Source organism: Chroicocephalus ridibundus, chromosome Z (genome assembly GCF_963924245.1).
Source record: "Chroicocephalus ridibundus chromosome Z, bChrRid1.1, whole genome shotgun sequence".
NCBI classification, from domain to species: domain Eukaryota; kingdom Metazoa; phylum Chordata; class Aves; order Charadriiformes; family Laridae; genus Chroicocephalus; species Chroicocephalus ridibundus.
In genome coordinates, this window is record NC_086316.1 from 74,138,071 (window position 1) to 74,157,583 (window position 19,513).

A 19,513-nucleotide genomic window follows, 5' to 3' on the forward strand; every position below is an offset into this window, starting at 1 on the left:
GTGGAGAATGTTTTCTATTCATTGGCATTTCCTCTGAAAAAGTAGGAAAATTTTCTGTATGTAGGTATCTAAAAGAATAGAACAAAAAGAGAGTACAGATAAAATCCTTCCACCTTCATCCAAATGCAGTTCTTCATTGAGGTTGTTTCAGAATTTCCTAAATACATTTCTTAAGGAAGAACATCGAAGGAAATGTCGACATTTCAAACTCTTTGTTTTGATTCAGATGGAAAAGTTAAAATTAGTCTTTCCCATTAAAAAAAACACAAACAAACATAGGAATTCTCAGTTTCAGCAAATTTTAGTGCCTACTTCCAAAAATTGAACTTTGGCTTTATTAGGCCAGCAATGGTGTCTGTTCCAATTAACGCCTCCTGTCAGAACCAGAATCCAAATTGCCATGTAGGCAAGGGCATTGCAGCTCTTCGTAGTGGCCTCTTCCAGTGCTTTCGCAGCAAAGTGTTTTTTATACCCATTCTGTTTTCCTGCAAAATCAAATTTGCAGTTGTTTGATTATTGTTATAGGGAAACAGATGCTTGACAATAATTTTTTTATGACCGCTACATGTTTTGAAAATCACAGTAAGTTTAAACATTCCTGGCATCGCTAAATGGGAGCAGAGACAAGATAAACGGAGGTGTGTTAATCTGTTTAATCTGTTGCATGTTTACTATCATTAGGTATGTTGAGGGGAATTTATACTTTGGCTGAATATCTGACTTCTGTCTTCTGATTTACAGTAACTGAGAACCTGATTTCTCTACTGCTTTGTGCCTGGTCTAGTCATGTAGTTGGTGCAACATGGATGTATAATGGTACCTGCTTGACTTGCTCTGGTGTAAATGGCTACGTTTGGTGTCAGGCAGTGGGGGATCACATTTGAGAATATCTGAAGGGAGAAAGTCTTACAGTGTCTTCATCGTAGTTAATTGGTATGGCTTGGTGGATTTCAAGAACCTGTTTGACTTACACTGGAAGAAGTTGGAGCCGTGTTCTTTGTACACAAGGGCGTACATTGAAAGGAGAGGTTCAGACCGAATACAAGGAAGTGTTTATTCACCGTGACAGTTGGTACAAGTTGCCCCAGAGAGGTTGTGCAGTTTCCATCCGTGGAGGTTTTGAAGACCAGATAAAACCCTGAGCATCCTCTTATTCTGACTTCCTGGCCAACCGCTGAGTGGGAAGTTGGACTTGAGACTTCCTGAAGCCTCTTCAAACTTGAGTTATCCTATGAGTCTATGATTGCCAGTTTCTCTAAAGTTTCCTAGAACTTGTAAAGAAGGAACTGAACTGGGGATCTTAAAATATACAACAAACAGCACCATATTATGCAGTTGATCCTATGTAAATGCACATATAGTGCACATGGTGCCCCTTGTCCATGCCCCCTCCAGTATCCCCTCAGAGGTGCACCAACCCCATCAGTCTGCGGGACGTCGGGCTGTGCCCCTGCATCCCCTGCAGCACATGAGCTGGACTCTCCTTATTTGAGTCATTGTTAGATATTTCAGGGTTAGGCTTTCTGTAAATAATTCACATTAAATATATTTGTGTTTTATTCTTGCGTGCTGGCTTTTGGATTAGATTTTTCTCACGTATTCCCCAAACAGTCTCACACATTTGATATTTAAAAGGAGAAATGTTAAGAATTCAGGAATGCAGACACCGAGATGAAATTACAATTTCTTTTGGAATGCCAACAAAAATGCTGAGAGACTGATGAGATTTCCTGTCATATCGGTCTGTAAAAACCTGTGCACTGTCTTCCTGTTTTTCTTGGAAGGGCTTGGTATTTTAACTAATTAATTTTCTAATTCCTCACATGCCATTCTTCAGGCATTGCAGGGCAGGTGTCCATTGATGCCAATGGAGACAGATACGGGGATTTCTCTGTGATTGGAATGACGGACCCAGAGGCAGGCACACAGGAGGTAAGGAAACAGACACCATTGCAATTGGCCGCTGATGAATTAGCCAGTGTAATGTAACACAGTATCATCTGTTTATTTGGTGGGCATCTCTTTATTTAATATACACATGAAAATGGTATTGCTTAATCTTACCAACCTGGAGACCAAATCCCTTCTGTAAAATAATTATCTTGAAGTAGTTATCATTAAGTTTTTGTAAAGTTTCTTAGCTTCTTTTCTTCAACGTCTTTCTTCACATGTCACTAGAGTCTTTAAAATTTAAAGACTGAAATCTCACAAGCTAGCTAAGCACTGATAAATTTTGAATATTATAAGTCATTGTTTAAAATGAGCAAGATTCATTGGTAGGAGGAAAGATTAATCTTACGGCAACAGGGATGCACAAGTTACCCTGGTGTATAAACACAGTAAGTATATGTATTTTAATCTTACCCTGTGGTCAACCACAGGCAGGAGGGCAGACCTTGCCTCACCTTGTTTATCAGGCAGTAAGATCTGAGTGCCTTGTTTTCAGTCTTTAAGAGACATTTTAATCAGATGGATCCGTATACACCATGTGGGTAATTGCACTGGACGCATCAGGAGTGGAGGCAGCCAGACTGTGAAAAACAGTCTATGAGACATAGCACCAGCTGCACGTAGAGAATAGCACGACTGGGCTGGGTTTTTTCATGTGTACATTGCCCTAACTCCAGCTGCAGTGTAAAGCTTCTGTTAGTTGCGAAGTCAGCATCAAGCTAAGCTTTGCTGGCCTCCCTTATTTCATCAAGCCCAAACGTAAAGCAGCAGTAGAGCCGAGCTGGACATTTCTACGTGTGGATTTGAATCCATTGAAGTTATATTGTTCCTGTCAGTGCTGCAGCAGAGACAAACTCAAGAAGCCTTTTTAAAAGCATGAGGATGTCTAGTGTGTTTTGGTATGTAAAAGTGACTGAAAAACTGCAGCAGTAAACTGCAGACACTCCCAGGGGTAGGAGTAATCATCATTAATTGAAGCCAAGCACAGAAATTGGTTGGGATAACTTTGGCTTGAAACAACTTGTATCTCTTCTGTTCTTTCAGTCCATTAGCTTTTTATGTCATTTATCAATTTAATACCCCTCTCCTACCCTTCCTTCCATTGCTCTTTCACTTGCAATTTAAACTATCTTTTATATCTTTGATGTTACATTTCTGCTTTTAACATACTGCAAATTTTAATTTCCCTTTGCTTTGTTTATGATGTATGTAAATATACATGCAATTAACATATGTTACATGTGATTACTTGTTACTTGTGTTTTCTATATTCATTTCTACCCTCGTGCCTCACTCTAAAAACATTGTTTCTTTGAGGCCTAATTTTATTCATTTTGACAATTTTTTCTATGTCTGTACCAGAATGTTTCTCAGCTGAACTGCGCCAGATGAATGGCAGAGCTGTTTTCCCAGGTCCGTTCACGAAGTTTAAAGCTAGAGGAAAACGGCAGATTACCTAGTTTGACCCCTGCTGTGTTACAGGCAGGCAGGTTTCTTACCTTGTTTGGAGCCCTGTAGTTTACATGTGAGTACAGCTCACATTGCAACAGGCATTCGCTTTTCTTTTGGAGCCACTGAAGAACAGGGACTGCCTTGCTTGCTGACTCAGTGTTCGTGCCCCTGTTTGACCACTCCTGCTCCTTAAAAATCCATATCCTACCTCTGATCTGAATCTGTTTGGTCACGGCTTATAGCTGTTTGTCCTTCTTGAGCCTTTCTCTGTGCTTTTGTATTTAGTAAGCCCTGCTAGTAGAGGACTCTCCCACTCCTATTTGATAAATTAAACAATCTCTTTATGAATAGTCTGCTGCTTGCAAATGGTTTCTGAGGTTTTTTCCCCTCTACTTTTTCCAGTTTACTGAATATGCGTTTATTTTTGAACAACAGTTAAAAAAAGTCTTTCTTCTAAGGATTTGTCTCCATGGAGAGAAATTAGCTCCTTTATTTAGCAGGAAATCTACTTTTATGTATTTAATCAGGGCAGGTGTTATCTTTTAACTCTTTCCCTTCAAAATGAAATTTAGCTGAAAGATTTGAACAGGCTATCAGTGGCTTGAAGTCTAAACCCAGTATATTAATTTATGGTTTTTATCCATGATAGGACAAATATGTCTTTTGATGTGCTTCTGCCATCACTTCTGACTACTTCAGTGTCATGATATTTGGCCTTTATCACTGTACAAAGATTTTTTTGGAATTATTTTACATGAGTGACCTACTACTGTTAGCACAATTTAGTCCTGTGACTTTGCAGTAGACCCAGCCTATGTTGTCTTGAAAAAAGCCTGGATTTATTGTTGAGGACAGGACTGAAATTCTAAAGTATCTTAATGAATTGGTCTGAAATAATAGTCCACGTTACCAGAATAATAAGCATGAAAGGCCCTTTCTGTGTATATCAACAACTGCAGAAATACAAGGTGGAGAATGACAGGCTCTGTTGTAGTTCTTCAGAAGATTTGAAGATTTTAGCTGAACGTGATCAAGTACCTCCAGATTCTTGCAAAATAGAAAAGTCCAGGCTGGAGTGTGTAGTTGGGAGCCTCAGCACACAAAGTACTTGAAATGATACTTTCCCTTATCTGGGTGTCAGTTTTGAGCACTCAACCCACTATGGAGCAATTGAGGAAAGCCCAGGGACAGCAGGAGGAATATTCTGTGTGAACATATAAGAGAAGCCTGAAGGCAGACCAGATAAGAGGCTGTGAATATGCAAAGTGATGTTTGGGAAAGGAAGAGTCTCTGTGACCACTGGCAATTTGATAAGTGGTGGTGGATAATTGCAACAAGGGAGGTTTAGGTTACATGTTAGGGAAAACCACTGACAGTAAGGATAGCTAAATTCCAGAATAATTTCCTACAGAACTTGTCTAGCCTCCATTTTTGGAGGCTTTTAAGAACAGGTTAGATAAACATCTGTCAGGAATGCTTTTGTTCAGCTGATCCTGCCTGGGGCCAGGGCATGCACTACATAACCTCCCACAGACCCCTTCAGCTCCACTCGCTGTGATTCAGCATCCTGCCACAGGAGTCCAAGTGAGTGATGCTGCTCTCTTTGTTTGTTTTAATTCCCTAAGTTGATAGGAAAATCTTTTCATTCCTTTCTTTTTTGCATAGGTGATCGGGGACTACTATGGAAAGCAGGGGCGTTTTGAAATTCGATCAAATGTGAAATATCCTTGGAATCACGGCAGGCTGCGGCTAGATGAAAGCCGGGTTTCGGAGCACACAAACAATACACCATGTAAATCATGTAAGTTTAGTGACTTAATGCTTCTGCCCAGGCTGACAGAGAGAGGAATCCACGTGGTGATGCAACATAACGGGCCCTATTAGATGGCTTAGCACAGTTGTACAACTGAGACATCGTGACTGTGTCTCTCTGCTGACTGTTTGGGAAGTTAAGGTCTGGCAGCCGTGGATAGTATGTGGTCTGACTCACTTCCCTCAGCTTAAGCATGACAGTAATCATGATGCACAGCCCAGGGCCCTGGAGGCTTTAGGACTTTCCAGGGGTTAAAAGGTAAAATCTCTTTTAGCCAGAAAGATGGATATAACTGAAACACCCAACAGAGAATAATCATATTGATAATTAGCAGCTGGGGAGGCCAGTGCTGATGGGAGCAGTGCTCTACCAGCGCAGAATGATTTTCAATGCTATGAGAAGGAACTGCGAGGGGCCCAGTAGGCTAAGAAGAAGTGAAGTCAGTTGAATGAGGCAACGCCTGTGAATCCAGAAGGCAGAGACTACCCTCCATAGAGAAGGTGTCCTTGTTGTCCAGTGTACTGACTTTGCAGACCATGTTGTACTGAGGAAGACATTGCAGGGAGGTAAGGGAGAGAAGATAGTGGTGCCTCAGCGGCAAAGGCTGGTCTCAGCTTTCCACAGGAAACAAATTTGCTAGTCCTGCAGTGAAAAGGTATCTGCAGCCTGATAATTCTCCGATCCCTGAAAAACCTGGGCCTACACACATGCTGTAGAGGCTGTTTCCAGGCCTTACCAGCATGGTGTAGCTATGCACCTTCTTCCTTCCGCACATCCTCATGTACAGACAGAATTCCCCCACGGGGGTCAAGGATAAATGAAGGGGAGCGAGCAGTTTAATTTCCTTAATATTTCTGGATTCCTTTCCGCAAACTCAGGTAGGCATGGAAAGGGGAGTGGGCTGAAAAATGTGAAAATGCCATTGTTCTTCAGCTGCCCTGTGCTTTGTGGAGCGACAGTCCCTACTTGGGCTCCCCTTAGCTACTGTGTCCCTGCTCTGCCTCTGTTGAGATTTGGAACAATGCACAGCACGTATGGCTTTAACTTGGAACAGCATAGGTTCAGAAAAAAAAAAAAATTGATAAGCTTTTGGATAATCATACAGTCATTTTAATAAACCTGGGTGATAGAGGGTTATGATGCTAAACCAGGTGAAATTAGTTTGTTTCTGTTATAATGACTCAGGGTGTATTCAGTGCTGAGTCCTATTATGCGCGTCATTGTAATCTCAGTCTGTGTTATGATTCAGACCAAGCCGTCCAGACCAGTTTCCTGACAACATTCCTGTGTTTCACGTTTCTAGAATTGTGTCTTCATGTGACACCGATGTTGGGGGCTTCCTTAACCCCAAAGAAAGCAAGGACAAAAAATAAACATGCAGAAACTGGAACTAAGGAAGAGGTTCCCATAGACTCCTGAGCTCTGAAAGGCTTTAGTTATTATCTGATCCCGGGCAGTCATTTCCTAGTTGTGTGTATTTTCCAATATGCGAATGCAAATAGTTCTCAATATGAACCGCGATTGTTTATTTTTCCCCTTTTCAAGCAGGTGGTCTAGGAGAATCAGCAGTTACAGGAATAGTTGTGGGCGCCTTGCTCGGAGCAGGACTGCTTATGGCTTTTTACTTTTTCAGGTTAGTCCAATTCATTTAAAGTTCTGTAAACTCTTCACTCATCACGCAAACTTCTCAGCTTCTGGCAGCACATCCTTGATGTGAGACAGAGAGGTGCCATGATAATCTGTAGTAACATTCCCACCAAAGACAGTGAACACACTTTGATTGTCCTTTTGTGTACATCCAAATCATTTTACTGACTCGGGGCCTCATCCTGTAACCATGTACATCTCTGAGTAACTTTACTCATGGAAGTAATTCCTGTGAGTTCCTTCCAGTCATTCACAGTTCTTTAGTATACTAAAGTGCCCTGGCCTTCAAAGCCTTCTTTGTTTGGTACTCCTTGCCAGCACAATTGTGCAGGCTGTGATTGTGCGAGAGATTTATGTGACTTGCCTGGTACCATGCTTAGTTTTTGAGTATTGTGTGGAATTGTGCTGGAATATAGAAAGGTTTCTGGTTTGGTATCAGAAAGCATTTGGATTTCAAAGCTGTGCATTTAACTTAATAAGCTGCGGTCAATGCAGGGTGACCAGTGTTTTATTCCTGTTTAAGTAAAATAATTCTTACACTGCTAGTCAGCAAATCTAAAGTCTTGAGAGTTGATCTGACACTGACAGAATAAATTAGTTATACATGTTCAGCATTTTATATATATGATAATTTATCCTCTTATGGTAAGAGAAAAGGTAGGTAGAAGAATAGAATTAACCTCTGCATATAACAATCAAATAATTTTATCCAATAAAAATACCTGTTTATAATTAAATGTTAACAAAATTAAACAAAAACTGCTTCAATTCACCAGCACAATTCCAGGGTTTCAAAAGATATTCAGGATTATTCATCCAAGCAGTTACAGCTGAAATTCTGCACATCAGTTGTAGTCTTGCATGTGTCTGGTGCTTATATAGTATGTTATTTGGGTTTGAAACAAGATAAGTTAGCTGGCACTGATTAAAGACTGTCTTTAAAAGACAAAAGAAAAAGAAAACACAAGTCTGCCTTTATAGTGTATGTCATCAGAGGTTTTTGCATCTTTTATACGTTCTCAATCTGAGGTGGTAGTTTTTAGGTGTGTTTTTTAGCATGGCTGATATTGGGAGGGACTTGGTGTATGAGGACAAGAATGAGGCAAAAGACATCCTGAGCTGGTATGAAACTGTGCAAATCATCATTGTAGGAGCAGGACTTGAACTTTTAGTCACGTGACGCAAAGATTTGGATTGGAAATCTGTGTGAGCAAAAATGAGTGTGTAAAAGTAGATGTACACACGTGAACTCAACACCCAGTCTTTGGATTTATGGCATTTTTTTGAGTGCAGTTCATGTCGTCCTTATGTAAAAGCTAAACCAGGTCAGAAGAATGCCTCTTAGAAACTCCTGTTTCTCTCCATCGACTGAAGGAATTTGCGGGTACTCTGTCAGATAGCTGTGTGCATTTAAGACATCTAAAGACACAGGAGTGAATTTCATCCTGGAGATCTGATTGCACCCACTGAAAGCAGGAGTAGGGACAACTCTCTAATTCCACCATTACAGTAAATATGTGAAACAAAACATATACAGGATGTATGAGTCAGATTTTCAGAAAATGCAGGTCTAGGAATTGTGGTCCTGGAAATAATTTGTATCTGCAGCTTCTGTACCTTTCAGACTGCAGACCTACTTTCTGATTACATCTAATTTGGATGTGTAATTACCACGAATGAGCATGCAAACACGGCTTTAAGTGTGCATGCAAACTGTTAAAAGGTCTGTGTAGCAGTTCTAATACATAGCTTTGAAAGGATTTAAACTTAGAGCACTACATTTCTAAAATGTGGACCTGTCCTCATGCATAGCTGCTACTGTGCATGCTCCGACCTGTGGAAGGATCTGACTTAAAAATACATAAATGAAGTAAAGAACATAGGTTTTTCAAGTTATTTTGGAGCCTACTGATACAGACACAAATATTGGGGAATCTTTTCAGAACTTGTAGGTTCCCACTTCCTAATGAGCCATGTTAGCCAAATTAAAACCTTGGTGTTTTGAAAAATCATTCTTCCACTGCTGCATGCCTAGCTCTTACTCCTGCTACACATGCGAGCAGAGCAGAGCTTCCCTTGGCATACAAGGTTTTTGTCATGCATCTGCACAAGCGGTACCGTGTGCGCATGGGGCTGGGCTAATGCCCTTCTGAGAAATTAGTCCTGAAACTCAGTAGAAGCGTAAGTGCATAAAATAGAAATATGAATCTTCTTATGATTTTGGGGGGAGATTTCAGTACTAAAGGGCAAACTGAAAGACAGACAGAGGGCTTGTTTGACGTATAAAGTAACATAACAGAATTCTTCAAAACGTCCTAGAGGAAGACACACAGGAAAAACCGTTTGATGCATGAGCAATTGTAGTTACTTCTTATCTGTCTTCTACATCCCTCTTCTTAATTCATCATACTACCTCCTCTGACATTACAAACATAGAAGCTTTCTCAGAGGGAGATGGGAGGGTTAGTTAGTAGATAGTTTCAGTGAGAAACACAACTGAATAAAGAGTCAGATCTGTTGTTTGAACTCTGCAGAAAGTGTCCCCTCGTATACTGGAAAGAAATTTGGCTTTGATCAATATAAGGCAGTGATGTGACACAGTTCACATGACACTTCACAAAAACTTCCTAATCACTTAGATCAGAAATTTTCAAAGAAGCAAATGTCTGTGTCTTGGTGCTTTGAGACTGCCGTGTAGAAACTAACAGGCATTCTTGAGCCTGGGTAAAATGTTTCAAGGCAAACTACTTTAATCTTTGACCAGGGTTTCACATTCTGCCACATTTCATTTTTCAACTGGCACCCAGCTGTCCCCTACAGGCATTCTTTATAAGGGAAGTCCTGTTATTCTATAGCTGGAGAAGGATTTCTCACTCTGTTCCTCTCCTTTCATGCAGAAAGAAATACAGAATAACTATTGAGAGACGAACTCGACAGGAGGACTGTAACATGGGGAAACATCGGCAGTTACGTGAAGACTCCATTAGATCTCATTTTTCTGCTGCATAAAGAAGAATAAGAAGAAAAAGAATCCCATTCTTCCTGGGGAAAAAAAGAATTAGGGAAAAGGACACAACCAAAGACATCAGTGTAAAAAGAGGAGGCTCTTGAAGAACTCACTCTTTTAAGCAGTAATTTTGTCTTAATTTCTTTCAGAAGCTCAGGAATGATTTATTAATCACATTATGCCGCATGGCCTTTCATCTCATGAAAAAAGAAAATGATGCAATTTGATGTTATTGGATGTACTTAATATGTAAAGACAGTATTTCTTCAGGCATATATCAAGGGCAGCAGATCTGGGTTTAGTTGATGGGGAATGCCTCATTCTGTTCCCTTTTTTATTTTTTTAGCTTCTACCACCTCCTTAATTGCATCTCACCCATGGGTATCAAACATGCTTTCACAGGCACAGGTGCTGGTTGCTGTCAAAAGGAAAAAAGGGATTCATTTGGGGTATGATCCTGCATCACTGAATCATTGCCATTGATTATAGGGGATACAAGATTGGGTGTATGGAGTTAGTTCTTGGAGGGAAGTGGCACTTGGGTGTAATTAACTCCACTGTGGTCTAATTTACTCCACTGAGAAAGTCAGGCGGGTGGAAATACATACAAACCATTCCTTGTTTGTGTAGTATCGCAATCAAAAGCACTGATTCTCACTCTTAGGTGCTGGGAGTTAGGTAGAACGCCAGTGAAGGAGGAGGAGTTTCACTGGTGTGAAACAAGTGAGAGAGAAGACGGTCAGGTCTCTGGAGAGGACTGGCTGAGTCTTCAGTCTAATATGTATTTTATCATGCTCTTTTCTCTCCACTGCCATGACTTTTCAGAGAGGTAAATATAGTCCATGTAGAGCCTGTTCCTGTTCCTGGTGAAGTCGATGGCAAAATCCCATTAACTTCAGTGAGAACAGGACTGCATCCAAAATTGTAAATATGAAAGTGTTTGTATAGCTGAAGCAACTCAAAAGGGGATCTTTTTTGTGTAAAAATGACATTCCATGCTACCATTTTATTTTTAGGATATTTTTTATCTTGTATTTTTCTATTAAAGTATCTATTTTTGCTTTGGTAGAATTAAAAATTAAGGGAGAGAATGTTTTGAAGACATTTTTTTATGATAGGAGTAATATGGAGGGAAAGTCAACAGCTGTAAATACGTTTTAGGACCGGTATTTAGGGAAGGAGAAATGACTTTATGGATAGTAATGGACTTTCTGCCCCACTTTCTTCTCCAGGCATGTGCAACATTCAAATCGTTATTTAAACAATGTAAATGCAGTTACTGAATTGTCTATGTGATGGTGGCCCTGATCCTGAAAATAATGAACTTTTCACCTGTTAAATAGCTCTGCATTAGTCAGTGAGACTAAAGGAACTACCTTCAGGAATCAGGGTGGTAAAACACTGCTCTAGGGCTGACCTTAATCCTGCTGCCATCGATGTCTCTGGGACTATTGCCATTGATTTTACCAGGAGCAAAACTGGATCTGTGGTGAGTCAGCTGCTGACAGGTTATTTTTTACTAGACAAAGGAGACCTCTGCGCTTTCTAGTCAACAAATGGAAATAAACAGTACCAATTATAAATGTGATGAGGAGGACCCATAGAAATATTGTCTGGGAAAACTCAGCTATGACTGTGGTTCTAGTGCGTGAAATCTTTTGGTTTATCCTATTCTGATTTCGTAAGCAGAACTTTCTGGTCTCAGCAGTTATAGTGAAAGTTAATCTCAAAAACATAGTGAAAGTTAATCTCAAAACTGACACTGAAGCTGATGTTCTACAAAACTTCCAGGCCCTGAAAAGCCAGAATGCCAATTCAGAGAAACCATTTTGGGATAGCTCAAAGTGAATGAAGAGCAAAATCTGGCTCTGTCTTCTTTCGGCTGCCTTTTATTTGTTGATGAGGAAATACCCCACGGAGTATTTCCTTGGACTTTTTTTTTCTTATGGTTCACTTATCTCCTAGCATATGCAGGGCTTCACCACCCACCTTTGTGTAATACTGTCCCGTGTCCCAGGCGGCCAGAGGGCAGGGCTTCCTGACTCTGAGGGCATCTCCAGTGTAGGTGGTGGCTGTAGACCGGGTAGATTTGGTGTCTTTAGGACTCACTGTAACAGCTGTTGTTCACATGGTGGATTTCCGTCATCCCATTTCCCAGTCTGGGCCCGTATGACTTCTGCAAAGGTGCCTTAGCCAAAGTAACACTGCATTCAATGGACAGTTTTCTGAAGTAGCCTCCTTATCTCATGGGCACTGGAGAAGAATGTAGGCTAGAGCAGCATTCATGGTGCTGTGGAGCTGGGGAGAAAAAAAGGCTTCCTGATTAGTTTTTGGAATTTGTTTCAAGCAGTTGAGTTTGTCAAGCCCCTGGGCATGCCTAAGGTTTGGTGTTTTTTAAATCATTTCCAAGGGGGTTTTGATCTGCTTCTAGTTTTGCAAATATGCCTTTCAGCATTTTTACTTTCTTTTCTCCATTTGACTGCTTTGCCACAGAAAAAGGGTAAGAACTTTTCTAAATAAGTAAAGAAAAGAAGGCATGATTGAAGCATAAACTTCTTTCAAAATTATGTTTGTTATGACTTGCCTTGCAGCATGAACTAATGTTCAAACAGTCACTAGTTAGGGAGCAAGACAGTAGTGTAGATCTGCATTTTTCCTGTGCCATGCACAGTCAGGTCAGACCAGAAGATCTGAGCCAGGAGATCTGTCTGGGACAATAAATTGTTAAGACAATTTTTTTATTATGTCGTCGTACTATAACTAAACATATTTGGAAAAAAAAGTATAGTGCAAGGTCACTTTTTAATTAAAAAGATAATAATTCTGATACCCAGTTTTATGTAGGGTTTTCAATCATGGCCTCAGGCAGTGTTTTTATGAGATGTCTGTGGCTGGGATAGTGAGGAGGCCTAGCCACAGCTTTACATCCCAGCACCTCCTAAGAGAGGTGAACCTTTCATGCCCATTAAAACATTTTAGATCAATGGACTTTAATCTTCCTAAACTGGTGCACACCTACCTGTGCATTTTTCCCATGGAAGTGTGGAGATCATTTAAGACGTTTCACATAAGTAGATTCCTGTATAGCATAAATAAACTTGCTCTTCTTAGCTGCCTTTCACAGGCCTCTTGCTAATAGTTCCCAGGTCTTCTAGGACCATAGATCAAAAACTGCCTTGAGTTTAGATTATTCAGCAAAGAGATTCTTTACCAGCTAATGCACTTTTCCTTTCTGGTTCATCTGCATTAGCTCAATGCCACAATGTTTAGGCTTCAAACTTTGTAAGGGAATGTCTAATCAAAATAATAATAATAATTGATTCTCAAAAGAGTTTTCAAAACCTACATTTTTGGCTTCAACAAATTGCCCGTATTACAAACATATGTCTGTATTACAGAGCAGCACAAGGAGGGCCTTGACTCAGCTCAGCACTTTAGAATGCACTTAAAATATGTTCAACTTTGGCTTCTAAGTGCTTTGCTCACTTGGGACCAAAGGGTATGCTCCTGGCCATGGCTGAACCAACAGGAAGCTTGCCATATGCTTGAATCAGAGAAAGGTTGTCCCCATAGGCCGTATATTTATTGCTAAATCTTACAGTTGTGTCTGTTAAATTGCAATTGAACTTCAATGGCTTCATACTTATTGTTTGTCAAAGTTTGACAAATTCTGCTAATTAATTCAGCGGTTTTTAATTTACCAAATATTTGTCAGCTTAATAGCTGAGAATTCTGTGGACAAATTACCTGACTTCCACCCTCTTATCTTCAATGCGTAGACTTCCAATGCAAGTTGACAAAGACAAAGCAAAACTTTCAATAGTACCTGTGATTTAGTATGCTGAGACCCACAACTTTAGAATCAGGTGCTTGGTCCTGGGACATTGGTAGTTCTGGAAGTTTTGTTTATGGACAGTTTGTGTGTCCTGAGTTGTCTGTGACTACCACCATCACCAGTTAGTTACCAGTTCCTTCTGTGATGTGCTTCACTGAAGACCAAACCCAGCTGAGTTCTGAGAACCTTCACTCATTGCTAAAACTTTTGATTGAGTGTGCTGTGCGCCTTGCAAGATTGTGGCCAGAATTCAGTTTATGAAAGAGTTATATTCGTTCACTTCTGAAAATAAATTGTATTCATCTATTTTTAATTTGTTTTTAAGAAATGTTTTATTGCATTATTGAAATTATTTTGTTGTTTCTTTAATGGTGAGTTATTAAGGTGTAGCTAATGCTTTGAGAACATTTGTGCTGGACAAAATAAGAGTGCACTCCCTGACAGCATGTTTTACTGGGAGGTTGATCTCTGATTCATTTTCTTGCTTGGAGGTGCTATCACACTGTCATCAAGCTGACAAGAAAACCCTCTCATTGATTCGGAGGAAGTAAACTCAGGCCCTACATGAAGTGTCTTCGGGCTTTAAACTCAGCATCTTGAAGCAGTTCAGAGTGAATTTCTCAGCTTTGCAGTAGAACAGGCTGCATCAGCCTTAGCTGACCTTGGCTCCAGTGCGATTTTCACCTCATGAATGCCATAATGCTCCTGGAAAGCCAAGAATAGACATCAAAGACAGGAAGCTAATAGTCCTGGTCGTAAATTTCTTTGGCAATCCAGTCCACCTTTTCCGGAGCTCAAGACAGTTCCACATCCTTCACTACCCTCCTCTGTGCTTCAGAGTAGCCATGTAACTGGTCTAATTCTTAAAATAAAGCAGTTGAGGTTATTTTTTCTCATTTTCTCCCAGGGTAGAGTGAACACTCTGGAATTCCCTATTTTTTTCATGCTCTTTTCTCTAGCTTCAGAAGTACTTTGAAAAGAGACAGCCATTTTCCATCATTTAGTCAGAAATGCTTCAGTGAGAGGTGGGTTTTTTTACGAAATTTCAGCCATTGTTCACTGCTGCAGTGCTGCTCAGCTGCCAAGCACACCTTGCTTTGGCCCGTGGCCACACCAGCCACTATCTGAGATCTAGACCCACACTCATCTGACGTTGCCTGTCTTTTAACCAAGCAAAGTTGAGAAATCGGATTGACCAAAAACTTTGTGAAGTTTAATCTGAATTTTGCAGCTGGCATCCTGTCCTTTTAAAAACACCCAAGGCTGGCACTGTAAATTTTGGTTATAGAAGCAGTTCCATTCAAGCTAAAATGATTACTGGGTGCCACTGGGCTCACAGAAAATGCAGTCATCCAAGCATGGTGACATGATGTCAGGTGATGCCAGCCAGTCTTTTTTTTTTTTCTTCTTTTTACTTTAATTGTTGTTGCTATAAAATGACATCAGATCTAGTGACCACACTCCCCAGAGCAGGGCAGAACAGAAATGCGAGTTTCTAAACGTACATTACCTTTTCTGTTGGTTAGGGACCTGCCCTAGTAACTTGCCTCACAACAGTGCGCAGTGAAGGTACAACTTTCAGCAAGGTGGGGTTTTTGTTGGAGGCAGTTTTAGCCCTTTTTAGAAACAAAGAAACACAGAAGTTACTTATTGGAATACATTTTTAAGGACATGCTGGAAAAAGTTTCATCTTCAGATGCATTGTATGTGTCTACTCTCCTTCCGCCCCGCCCTTTCTTCTTGCTGTTGAAAGCACAAAAGGATTTGTGTGTGTGTGAAACCTTTCAAGTGGAAGAACAGAAGTGTTTGCACTGTGCATATCTCTGCTTAGAGGCAGAAATAAATTCACATGTCCTGAGGCCTGTATTTTTTCCATTCTCAGATACCTTTTAACATCCGAGCTCTGAGACTGATGGAAAACGATTGTTGAAAGCAAAACAAATAGCTGTTTGTGAGAGACCTCAGAGCTGGCTGTCTGCAGGGGTCAGCAAGCTGTGCGGCAGGCTTTGACAGTGTCTCTTCTCTCCTAGAGAATGACAGGAAGCGTAAGTGCTGGGGTTTGCCCCAGTGAAGCCTTAAGTCTGGCATAAACGCAGCTCTCGGTTTATCTCGCCCATAGAGGAGGAAAGGATAAAGGTTAATGTTGGTGTTTTCGTGAGGTTACTGCTGGTTTTGATCAAGAAGGTAACACTGCCATGGTTTTGAGGCTTTCTTGAGCTACTGTTTAGTTATGTCCAGTGTATCATTACATAGACTGTTTTATTATGCTGTTACTTTTTCCAGAATTTACCTTTCAGAATGCCTCCTAACTGACATACACCGAATTTACAGCATACAAAACTAGCTTTTGAAACGAGAGGCTTCACTAACCACTAAGTTAATATTCTGCATCAAAGGCAAAATATTCTAAATATTAGAACACTGTTAAAGTTTGTATGTTAAGCTATAGTACTTCAGAAATCTTATGTGGATTCATTAGGTGTTAAATCTTTGAAAGGTTAAAATCCACTCTGTGTGAACTGTTGCTTGGTGTTTCTGTCATGTGAATGTTTCTAGAGGACACTTGAGCAAGCAAAGAAAGCATACCAAAAAGGGTATTTTAAAAGATAATCTTGTTTTAATGGTTTCTTTTGTAATCTCAACTGGTATGCACAGGGAACACACAATTCTCCCCCCCAAACTATGAACAGAGGTTTTGCCAATGTTTCCTAATGAACCGTCAGCAGACATAATGAGCACGGCTAGGTTGGTTCATACTTGGTGGTGATCTGGACTTCTCTTTCTCTGTGATCTGTGTGTGCAGTGTGACAGAGGAACGAGCGAGCCACCACTGAAAAGCCAATACTACAGTTACTAATCAGTGGTCATTTATCTTTGTGCCGTGTGAGATGATAAATGTGTCCTCCCATCTTTAGTATCTCCCTGATGTAGCTTTGTGGCAGATGTTGTGGTGACTTATGCAGTATAGTATGCAAAGGATGAAAAGATCCGTTGAGAATATAGGGAAAATATCTGTGCAATTGAGTAAGGGAGAGAGAAGGGGGAAGATGCTCAGAGATTGATTATACTCCCATGATGATACTATTGACTGCACAGGGGATGGAATCGGGCTCTTTCTGCAGAGTACCCTGTATTTATTATTCAATATCTGCTTTCTCAGAGACTCAGCAGAAAGCTTATTCACCTTTTAAATCCCACATAGACCCCTTACCTAAAATTGAAACGGGCTGTAAGTGGTGAATAGGACCTGCTCAGGGTATACCGTGCCCTTAGGTCGGGTATTTACCTGTTAACAATGTCATCTTGATGTGCAGGTCTTAAAAGCACTGAGAAGACTTCAGTAGAGTGGCAGGATGAAGGCAATGGGTAGAATTTGGTGTGTTTCTTGTGCGTAGGGTGTAATTATCACAAAACTAAGAGGACTCAGGATAGACGGTGTGGACGTTAAATTTGTCCCCTTTTTTCGGTGATACTGTTCGTTATTAATGTAAAAATACTGGACAACAGAGAAACCTACTACCAGTCTAGTAGAAAACAAATGGAAAGCTGCACAGTATGTTGTACTGATGTAAGTAGAACTATCTGCATATAATGTGATTTTATTTATTGTTGTTTTTGTGTAGAGGAGAGTGCGTATTCATGACTGTGGATATAACCTTTGTTTATTTGTGTAATGTATTTTATTTCTTTTACGACTTGATCATTTAAAGTATCTACATTCATTGGTGTCCTTTGACTTTTTATTCTGTGCATTTTCTTTCACACATTTTAAAAATGCAAGAATATCACATAACCTAAATTGTAACAAAATGTTTCCATTAAAGATGTAGGAATATGTTATCACCTATTTCTGTGGTGTCTTTTGTCACCTGTTTACTATGTTCTTGGTCTGTTTCATATAGAGGCTTCTATCAGGTGGTATGGAGTTAATAACAGGAAGGTTATTCTGGGTCTAAGATACCATGTAAACCCCTGATTTTAATGACGATTAGCAACTGATTAAATCAGGAATCAATCTAACCTGTCTTTGGGAAGAAAATTCCCCCTGGTATTTTAAGGTCTGGGGAAGATTTTAATCAGTATAAACAAACTTTGGATATTTTTCCATTTATTCTCAGTCCTCCTGAAATGCAATTAAATAGGAACCAAATTATTTAAATACATTGGAACCTTAACTAGTAAGCATTGATTTTTATGGCCTGCAGAGAGGCAAAACTTACACGATTTACTAAGCTACAAGTTCGTTTTGCAGCAATCTTATCAAATCAGGGGAACTCAATTCTGTTTCTTTCCTGTGCTTTTACATACAGTCTTCAAATTATCCTGTTGTGTCTGGCCCTCTTCTTTCTGTGTGCATGTGTCTGTTGTAGCAATGTTGCCAAATTTAAGATTTGTGCTTGAGAGTGTGCCAGGCCTTTATAATCTAAAATAACTTGGAAATGAGTGTGAGGAAGAAATATCTGATCACAATTGTATCAAAACCACAAGTACCAAGAATTCACTGGAGAGTTGATAGATGGAAACATCCTCTGGGTTAACTATGAACCTAAAATCTTTCTGCAGCCCAGGAAAGAAAAAAGCAAAGAGCAAAAATACAGGCTTGGAGAGACCCATTCAGTTAAGGGAGGGTTGAGCTACTTTCCTAGCTGCAATGCCTTTCACTGGTAAATCTCTAAATTTGTCACTAAATTTAATTAACTCCATACTCCCAGCAAGGAAATTAATATTACCAGCTTGTACAGTTGATTAAAGGTGCAAAGAGATTAACTTTTCAAAATTGTAGAAGATCTTCCTGATATATGTAAGAATTGAGATTACTTTAAATCTGCCTCCTCAGAGATACACTTCTAATTGTATGAATGTTTTACAGGTAGAAATTACTATTTCTCCTGCTTTTGCTTGATGGTTATGTTCTTAAGTCTTCATCCCATTGCAAACAGGAATTCACTGGAAATACCTAGCAATTTTCCAGTATTTCCATATAAAGCACTGTAGAAAAAAATTGTACAAGTTATGTTTTGTGTTCCTGATAACTGCAGTAATCATTAAAGGTGTTTTGTGATCTTTTCAAAAGTGCACATTTTACATGACTCATCTCCAGTCTCTTCTAGCAATTTAATATTCTAGTCAGGATAAACTAAAGATCAGTTTATTAATGTTTACTAATATTCTAAGTTCACTACAACTGAGATCAGTAATAATACATGCTTTACTGCTGCTATATTGTAGGGATATGTTGTCAGGGAAGACAGCAGGAGGAACTTTTGACATCTTGCCCTCATTGACAGCAATGGAAAAAAATATCATCAGCTTCAATAAAATAAAGTTTTCGCTCAGGTTTGGAAATATGGCACGAGCGATTGTTGACTCAATTTATGTTCAGTGTATGACCCTCAGGCTATTAGTGCGTGTCATTACCTTCACAGTGGCAGGACTTTCTTCCACTGTCACTAGATTTTCTTGTCTAATATCCTTCAACATGAATGCTTGAGGTATGTGTGATAAATTGTGTACATATATACATACATTGATATTTACAAAACAATTCATCCAAGTGTGTCAGGTATCTTTTTGTCAGAGTACTGACAGTCTGACAGGTAAAAATTTCATTTGGTGAAATTACTTATGGCAATTGATCTTCAGTGGTAGCAACTTTTGGATATCATTCTAGATATCCTGTAACCTAGCTCAACACATTCTTGTGGCTTTCTTAGGAAACTATTTCTTAGGGAACATTCATCACATTTCTGAAAAATTATGGTGGCATTTGAGCCAAATCTTGGTCTTGAACCTCAGCCAATGTTTTCTT

At 39.8% G+C, this 19,513-nt stretch overlaps 2 protein-coding genes across 3 annotated transcripts in view; one reads left to right on the forward strand and one right to left on the reverse strand.

Annotated features, from left to right (window-relative positions):
* Positions 1-17,544, forward strand: part of NPR3 (natriuretic peptide receptor 3) — a 50,087-nt gene extending 32,543 nt beyond the window's left edge. Inside the window, exons 5-8 of one of the 2 annotated variants that reach the window (XM_063320543.1) lie at positions 1,838-1,932; positions 5,068-5,203; positions 6,761-6,848; positions 9,760-17,544. In XM_063320543.1, the coding sequence (XP_063176613.1) occupies positions 1,838-1,932; positions 5,068-5,203; positions 6,761-6,848; positions 9,760-9,871 (431 nt within the window). In that variant the 3' untranslated portion in view covers positions 9,872-17,544. The remainder of the gene's footprint in view (positions 1-1,837; positions 1,933-5,067; positions 5,204-6,760; positions 6,849-9,759) is intronic. The other variant, XM_063320544.1, reaches the window with a different exon arrangement.
* The window catches only part of TARS1 (threonyl-tRNA synthetase 1), a 533,465-nt gene that overhangs the window by 68,353 nt on the left and 445,599 nt on the right, over positions 1-19,513 (reverse strand). The gene's annotated exons all lie outside the window — the stretch shown is intronic.